Source organism: Xyrauchen texanus, chromosome 6 (genome assembly GCF_025860055.1).
Source record: "Xyrauchen texanus isolate HMW12.3.18 chromosome 6, RBS_HiC_50CHRs, whole genome shotgun sequence".
Taxonomy (NCBI): Eukaryota; Metazoa; Chordata; class Actinopteri; order Cypriniformes; family Catostomidae; genus Xyrauchen; species Xyrauchen texanus.
The window spans coordinates 10,874,284-10,883,945 of NC_068281.1; the positions used below are offsets into that span (position 1 = coordinate 10,874,284).

Below are 9,662 nucleotides of genomic sequence, written 5' to 3' on the forward strand. Positions count from 1 at the left end.
TCATTTTTATGAAGTGCTTCCACAAAAAGCAGTATGAATGCAGTATAGGCCACCTACTATAAATTTTAACAATGTATTTCTATGTCTTTTTCAAGAAATGTTACATTCAAGATGACTATTGTGTATTTTGTTACAGGCAAGCATCAGTTGAAAAGAAAAGGGCATCAGCAAAAGACAGGCTGGCAAAGTATAGGGAAAAAATATACAGCAATGCAGTGTTACTTGAGGAGTACAGAAGAAAGGAGAGAGAGAGGTCAGGGGACAGGGTGATAATAGGGAAAAAATATAACTTGGATTCATTCAGGGGACAGGGTGATAATAGGGAAAAAATTAGAGATGCACCGATTGCAATTTTCTTGGCCGATTCCGATTTTTTGGAAGTGTGACCTGCCGATACCGATTTTTTCCAGTTTTCTTTCTAAGAACTATTATTGACCGCATATACAAACAAAATCTACCTTTCTTCAATGCAACATTTTATTTTCATAATAAAATAAATTATTAAACATTACAATGTCCCCCAAACTGCACTAAGTTACAGGATCTTCTCTCACTTAAACAACTCTCAAAATAAAGTGCTCTGTGACTAGAAAGAGGTAGAAATAACAATTAACTGCAAATGAGTTGCTTTATATAACAGATGTCATTTTCCACTATTTTTATAAATGGACCTTTTTCTCTTTATTACTCGTCTAACAAAACAATTATTTAGGTTTATGACCTCAACCTGGCAACCTACAACCCATTTGCGCTGTTGATATCTGTGCAGGCAGTAGACGCGGGATGTTAAATCAAGCATCACTGGTAGAGGGGAGGAGAAGAAGAAATTTTATTTCATTTCCCGAAGCCATATCGACAATGCCCACGCCTTTTGCAATGTGCTGATTTTAATATCGGACACGGTGGGAAAATTACGTTACTCAGCACTTTAAATCACAACGGCACAATTTGTATAGTATTTAGCCTGCCACTGCCATCCAGCACCCCACTTCCCCTCTCTCGGATTTGTGTACCCAAATGTTGACAGATAACAGGCTGCGTGTGTTACATGACACGAGATTAAACAACTTGGGCAACACGACGTCGGAAAATAACCTCCAACTCTGTATCGAGGAAATTTATCAGATTTCTGATCCCTCTGTCCTCAACTATGGAGAACAGCTGGTCATCCAGGGCCATGAATTCCATCATTTTCCTCGTAATTGCTAAGAGAGGCTGCTGACTTGTGACTGGCTCTGAGCTCTGACAAGCTTTAGCCGCTTTCACTTTTTTTTTTTTTAAAATGGGCATTTTCAGCTGGGTGATGGTGTTATAAGTGTCTAATTAGGTTTGTTGTTCCGAAAGTTATTGTGGTGGTGCCCCCACGGTTTACTTTGGCCTTACAATTATTACAAATTGCGAACTTTATGTATTCACTCACAGTGAAGATCTTCCACGCCAATTACATTTTTGCGTGCGGCTGTGACGTTATTGCCTGCGCCGCTGACAACAAAACGGACCGGGTTGGAATTGTAAAGACGTGAGGCTGACCGGCCGGTCACCGATCCGGCCGAGCATGCGGAAAATCGGCTAATTCCGGTCCCTGGCCGGTCGATCGGCGCGTCTCTAGAAAAATATAACTTGGATTCATTGGTTTGACCAACACTTGCACTCACTCCCACATAGACACACGCACAGAAACATTAGTACACACACAGACATGCATGTGCGTACACACACACACCCACGAAAACGTGAAGGCTGACATAATTGTACAGTATATATTGTATACACACACACACACTCTCTTTCACACACATCACATACAGACATGCCCATGTGTGTGCGTGTACACACACACACACACACACACACACACACACACGTACATACACACTGATGCTGACATGCAAACGTGAAGGCTGACATAATTGTACAGTATAAACTACATTTTACATACACACACTCTCTTTCACACACATCACTCACATACGCATGCGCACACAAACACAATTAAACAATTTTTATCATAGTCCAAAGTTTGTATTCATGTCCGTGCTTACTGCATTTCACCTTTCATTCATTTTTCCTTTTCCAGGTATCGGAAACGTAAAGAAAATGGTAAAATTAAGACTACTCAGGACCTCACAAGTAGACAGCATGAGAGAAAAAAAAAATACAAATTATAATATTTATACTAATGGTTGTATATTTGTTAGTACTACAGTGTAGGCTACATGACATGATTCTTTATGAGCATAACATTGTAACTTATATACACAACACTTGTTAAAGGGGTCATGACATGGTTTTTTTTATTGTATTATTATGTTCCCTTAGGTGCAATTATAGTATTAATATATTTTTTTTAAGAAAAACTTTTAAAATCTAGTGATTTATGACCTTTTCCCACCCTGTTTCTCATCCTCTGATTCAAACAGTCTGTTTTGGGGGCGTTTTCCATTTAAGACTTCAGTGTTAACGCCCACTGTTATGATTGGCTAACGTCAGTGCCTATGTATCAATTATTGACGCCCCCAGCCAGAACAATATGCAAGTAAACTAAGTAAAAACACTGTGATTATTCATAATGAATGAAATTGCGCTTTAAAAAGTAGTTTAAAGTTTAAAATAGATTACTTACAGTTTGCGTCGTCGTTGTTCCCAGAATAGTCGGCACGGACTTATCTTTGAGCAACAGTTTTCTGGCAAAGCCAGCATCATATTGAGATTTGTTCTCAAAACAGTCATCCTTAAAATGTACAGAACAAACGCTTAAGTTAACACTGCCGTGACTGGAACGTCCGCAAAAAATAAACTGCATCCATTTTTCCCTGACGTCTGGATCTTTCGGCAGCTTATTCAGAGGTTTTGTTTGACCACAGCCAGGAACAGCACATCTGTGTGGCATCGTAATTTTCCTGTGCACAAGTAGTCTCTGTCAGAGCTCGCTGTCCATCGACTGAACACTTGTGAGGCGCGCGGCGATACTGAAATGAGCGTGAGTTGTCTTGCGCTGGAGGCGGTCATATGCAAACGCTGTTACGTCACTTCTAACCGACACGTCACTTCTAACCATGAATCCAGAACGAGCTGTATTTTGAGTTTGATTAAATAAATGATTCGTTTAGAATGGGGAGGACGTCTTAAAATATTAAACTTGCAGGACGTTTTAATGATACAAAGACCTCTTATATACCAAAAGATCAAGGCAAATTTGGTTTCTCATGTCATGACCCCTTTAACACAAGGCATGGTACTGTGACGATTACGATAAATGAGAAAATGAAACTCTGTTTATGAAATAAATATTCTTTTAAAAATTGTATGCATTTTAAATATGTAAAATAAGGTTAGGCATCAAACCCCTTTGTCAACAGTGAATGTGTGAGCTAACTCTCATTTCCGAAACATTGATCCTCATTACCGAAATGGCATTTTCATTACCGCAACATGTATCTTTTTTACAAATTAAGTAATAATTAGATAATCATATTTTGTTTTAAAATGTATATACATATTATACATCACTACTTATTTAAGGTCTGCTACATAACAAATGTGTATGTTATCTTTTAGTAAAACAATTAAATAAAATAAATTGTAAATCATCACGACTGGCGACCTGTCCAGGGTGTCCCCCGCCTTTTGCCCAATGTTAGCTGGGATAGGCTCCAGCCCCCCGTGACCCTGTACACAGGATAAGCGGTTGACGATGGATGGATGGATGGATGGATGTAAATCATCACATATGTTTCGGTAATGAGAGAAAATAAGGAAATTACAAAAAATAATAAATATGAAAAAGTAATCTCTCCAGAGTTTTACATAGCTTTGAGCATGAGTAATAAGAGTCTACTTTAACATTAGCCAAAAATACACATTTTTAACCATATATTTAATGTAATCTCATGTTGCGGTAATGATAATTTTTTATGGACTTCATCTAAAAATGTAAATAATTATATAGGAAATATATTTTTTAAATCTTCTAAAAATAATGGTTATAGTAAGTTCAGACCTTAATCTTATATGTGCAAAAAGAAAATTGGCTTTAAGGGCATTTTAAAAATTCTGATGCTGGACACCTTCTAAATCTGGATTTCGTGAGAATCACCCATATATACACATACACACACACACACACACACACACACACACACATACATATATACACACACACACATACACATATATATACACACACACACACACACACACACACACACACACACACACACACACACACACACACACATATATACACACACACACACAGTGCATTCATAAAGTATTCAGACCCTTCATTTTTTTTTCACGTTGCTAAAATGCTTTAAATTAATTTTTTGCATCAAACTACACTCCATACCTCATAATGACAAAGCAAAAAACAAATTATTGATAACTTTGAAAAGACTGAAACATCACACTGACATAAGTATTCAGACCCTTAACTCAGTAATTAGTTGAAGCACCTTTGGCTGCGATTACAGCCTCAAGTCTTTTTGGGTATGAAGTGACAAGCTTTGCACACCTGGATTTGGGTATTTTCTACCATTCTTCTCTGCAGATTCTCTCAAGCACTGTGAGGTTGGATGGGAACCGTTGGTGGACAGACATTTTCAGGTCTCTCCAGAGATGTTCGATTGGAATAAAGTCCAGGCTCTGGCTGGACAACTCAAGGACATTCACAGAGTAGTCCCTAAGTCACACTTGCATTGTCTTGGCTGTCTGCTTAGTCCTGTTGGAAGATGAACCGTCAGTCCAGTCTGAGGTCCTGAGTGCTCTGGACCAGGTTTTCATGAAGGATATCTCTGTATTTTCCTTTTCTTTTTTGCATCTCAAAGATGATCCAGAGAAATGGGATGCACTAAATTTCAAGTGCTATAGCAAAGGGTCTGAATACTTAAGTCAGTGTGCTATTTACATTTTTTGCTTTGTCATTATGGGGTATGAAGTGTAGATTGATGTGAAAATATGATATAAAGCATTTTACCATAAGGCTGCAGCATAACAAAATGTGAAAAAATTAAGTGGTCTGAGTACTTTATGAATGCACCTGAAGGATATATATATATATATATATATATATAAATAATGCAAATAAACTTGCATTAACATAACCTTGGTGTAGAATCAGGCAAACACAGATCACCTAACATCTAACGAAAACATGACAAAAGCACCATATTATCCTTGGGGAAAACCCAAGGTAGTGCAAACCTAAATGTAATGAAGTCCATTGATTGTCTTTCCAGTAAAAGGTCTAATGCAACCACTGGGACAAAGTGATGTGCTCATTTTGCCAATCAAAAATACAACAAACATTGATTTACACTATAAAATTTAATCTGTGTATTTACGCTTTTTGGCGAAGCACATCCTTATTTACCATGCAAATAAAGCAGCTTTATCATTGGGCTCTCTGGCTTGCACAAATAGGTGCAGACTCCTTTTCATGCTAATGTAAAGTGAGAGTTACTTCAGATCCCAGTCCTGCTTTGAATAATTAATATGCTCGAAAGAAGCGCTGTCTGACCAAAGTGACTTTAAGTGCAACTAACAAAACTGATCTGGGATCTGTTGCTGTGGTAAATAAACATCAAGCAATTTTGAACAAAAACGTATGCAAAATGGTAAAGAATGCAGCACACACCACTCACGCGCAATTATTTTAAGGCTATACAACATATTAGTCTCCATTGCAGTCAATGAAAATCGTGAACATTTATATAGACCACATAATCCTGTACTGTGTGACATATACTCACTGCTTCCGTCTGCAGAGCGCACAGAACAGCAGCATAGACATACAGCCCAGAAATATCGTCAATAAATACTGCAACATTGTGAAAAATTATCTGAGGAAATTGACACCGAGGAGGTCAAAAATCAGCGTTAAAATGCTCTTAACTCGATACAATGTCCAGCTTTCGCCACTGCATTAAGGAGCCCTTTTGTTCCCAGGAATCCCAGAGTTGTAGGAGAGGCATGACAAGAAATGAGAGGATAACAGGCGAACAAAGGCATATTTCTAAGAAAGCAGAGAAAGTCACGCCCAGTGGCGGTAGCTTGAGTATAAATTAAACATTGCTCAACACCAGCCGCGTGCACACGGTAAAGGAGAAGACATGCCCACAGCCAGGGCCGTTTCATTTCCCAGTCTAATTAGATAACATATATATTTTATAGGACAGACAAATAAATGACCAAATAAAATACCACTATGTGAATCTATTGAGGGATGATTAAAGGTGCAGTCAGCAATTTTTTGTTTATTCTGGACTGGTCAATATGGCAGTTGTCTTTGACTTACACTGACACCTAGCGGCATTGATGCAGTATCATTCTAGAAGTACTTTTCCAGTAAATGTTTTTCGTGAAGGATTTCTTAAAATCCTCCATAAAAATAAATAGATTCTTAAATTCCAAGATCGATATTTGACTATGCGCAACCCTCTACTATGAGAGGAAACCACACACATTTTCAACTAAACTTCATACTATGCGATTAGCCACTGGCAGGTAAATATTCCTATTTCACACACCAGTGATCGTGAAGTACAGTGGGGAAAAGGTTCATCACCGCGTTGAGAGTGGTTTGACTCACACCGTGCGTCCAAAAACAAGATCCACGCAATCCATTTGTCATTGAAAATTGTCTATTTGAATAAACTTTCAGTTCTTTTCAACTCAAATGCTGATAAAAAAACCAACAACAAATAAACATTTAATTCTAATCATACATAGCACAGATGAGGTAAAGCCATTGGAGTCCTCTCTCATTAATATGCACTCATTTACAGACGCTTTAAAGAACGTACGGGTTTCTTAAAGAGACAGTGTCATTTTTTTAGCATGTGTCCAACAAATCCAATTAAATGCTTGTAAATAGTATACATTATGCATGTTTACAATTAATATGTAACAAAATATAATATATGCAATATTATGTCGTATTTATTGATGGAAAACATAGATTCATAAATTTTTACAAAACTAAAATGTGATCAAAATGATTAAAAACAAATAAAAATATAATTAATTAAAATAATATTTTCATAATGTTCCTAGTTAGAAGGTCCCCAGTATAATTAACAGCATTATTTGGAAGACAATTTCTTTCATAAGTAAGCACAATGGACATTATTACTGAATGTACCCATATGAATCGATATAAAATCGAATCAGAATCGAATCAAATTGAGAACTTGTGAATCAGAATTTAATCAGGAAATCTGTATTAATACCCAGACCTAATCACAACATTACAAATTACTGTGTACTTACCGTCTTTCATGGGGGAATGAACGACATTCCCATAAAGCACTGTAAATGATGTAGGATAATAGAATAAAAACAATGGAAAAATATAAAACTATTGATTTCAAGTTTTTGCTTAAACATTAGGAATCAATATATTTAAAAAAAATTGTAAAATATTCAGATACAGTACATACAAATATATTCAGTACGTAGGCCTAGTTGCATTCACAGGGCATCATGGGAGTCGGTTGACGCTATCGGGGTCATTTGGTGGACTTTGTTGTTCGTGATTCTCTGATTTTTGCTTCTATCTCTGCTGGATCATGGATAATGTTGTTCTTCACCAGGAATTAAGCTATTAGACATGATTTTCCAAATCCAGACTAAAGCAGACAGCTTTTACAAGGTTACTGATATGACTGGAGTCTTCATTTCATGTAAATTATTATGTTTATATATATATGTTTCAAAATTACTATTAAATTCTTTAGATTTAAAGATTAAGAAAAAATAATAAGGAAAAAATTGCCAAGTGCACCTTTAAAGCTTTCTTCTCTTTCAACTGCTTTTATGCACAGTCACTATACAGTCTGTACAGTACAGCAGGGAAACTTTCAGTGGAACTTCAGGGGAGATATTGCATCAGCTGTGATTCACATATTAGTCCCTGACTGAAAACTGATGGGGTTTTTTCCCCCATAGAGAACAAACAAACTACTACCTCACTTATATTGAACTATTTCTTCTCTCAGTCGGTGTCTGTAAGTGAGTGTGAATGCTGACTGCCAGCAGCAAGCCCCTCTGCTCCACATAAAGGTCTCTCTGTTTGCCTGTTCTGTGATTCTGTATTCAATGCTGCCAGAAAAGAGACACAAAACTGCTTTCATTGCACATTCCCAACACTGCTTAACACAGATGAGTGTTGCTGCTTTAATCTATTCGATAATGAATAAAAATGTAATACAGACTTTGGATTGAGTGTTTGAATAATCTATGGCATCTTCTATGGCTAAGCATCAATTATCTACTGCAGAATATTAAAGAATCAACAGCTCTCAATGATCAATGCTGTTACTATTTCTATATTCCAAGAGTGAGAGATGCAGACATGGTTAGTGTAGAGTCATAGGCGCCTCCATGCAGATGTTATGGTTAAGAATTCAATTGCAGTGAGAAAGAGGAAAATAATATTCTAATTCAATTGAACAAATACAAGTATAATATTCATAGTTTTGTTGTTGTTATTAGGCACTAGAATGATTATACATTTTTTGTCTCACGGCAGTCAGAGGCAAAGTTACAACAACATAATATATCTGAGACTAATGTAAAAAATATATTTAATTACAGACCACTTATATGAGAAATTCAATTAATGAAGAATTGAACGTCAAGTCCTTGTATGCTAATATTTACATTATGTTTAAGATATAAACAAAAATATATTTCTTTTCAAGCAGCCAGATCTCCCTGTAGCTCTAGACTTGAAGCCAAGCAGGGTTGAGCCTTGTCAGTACCAGGATGGGAGACCTACTATGGAAAATGAAGGTTGCTGCTGGAAGCGGTGTTCGTTAGGCCAGCAGGGGGTGCTTACCCTGCAATTTTGTAGGTCCTAATGCCCAGGTATAGTGATGCGGGACACTTTACTGTAAAAAGGCACCTTCCTACGGATGAGAAAGTAAACCGAGGTCCTGAATCTCTGTGGTCATTGAAACTCCCAGGGCAATTTTTGTAAAGAGTAGGGGTGTAACTCCAATTTTTCACTAGTGCAGCACTTTGAGTGTAGTGTCAGAAAGTGCTATATAAGTTTAACGCACATTCATTCATACTTTAGCCTACTGTGTGACCAAATGGTCATTCTCTCATCTCCTCTCCTTTTCCCCTATTGTCATAAACGTGTCATACATTTTACATGCTAAACTAAATTAAATGAAGACCTTAACATCTACATAATGTTCCCTATCGAGAGGTCTCTCCTATTGCGTAAGTAGCTTACGCTATGTGAAAACTCTGTTTCTCGAGAAATATTGAAGTCTTTATGTAAAACGCATTGCAGCTGCACAGCAGACAGTAATGAGCTGAAGCAGCTCGGTCATTGGCTGTGCTGCGGCAACTGCTTCGAACCAATGACGGGCGACTCTGAACGCAGCGACCAATGGGCGCGCGCTACGCGTTCAGCGGCTCAGAGCCCGTCGAAATTAGCATAGCCAGGCTATATAATGGGCACCCGTCATGCGAAGTTCCTTTAGATTTAATCTCCTTCAGCAAAGACCTTCTCTTCGCTGGATTCTCCGGATTGTTTGAGTCTTTACGCCCGCCGTCGAAAAGCCTACAGCAGGACCGCTAAGAGGATGCCGGCATCTTCAGCCGCCTCGAAGCCTTCTGCTACGCCATCCGGCGCTAACGCTATATCCTTT

At 37.6% G+C, this 9,662-nt stretch overlaps 1 protein-coding gene across 1 annotated transcript in view; it reads right to left on the reverse strand.

The window, feature by feature from the left end:
- The window catches only part of LOC127645276 (cytochrome P450 7B1-like), a 14,284-nt gene extending 8,315 nt beyond the window's left edge, over positions 1-5,969 (reverse strand). The window contains exon 1 of the mRNA XM_052128841.1: positions 5,751-5,969. Within this exon, the coding sequence (XP_051984801.1) occupies positions 5,751-5,827 (77 nt within the window). The 5' untranslated portion in view covers positions 5,828-5,969. The remainder of the gene's footprint in view (positions 1-5,750) is intronic.
- Between the last annotated feature and the right edge of the window lie 3,693 nt (positions 5,970-9,662).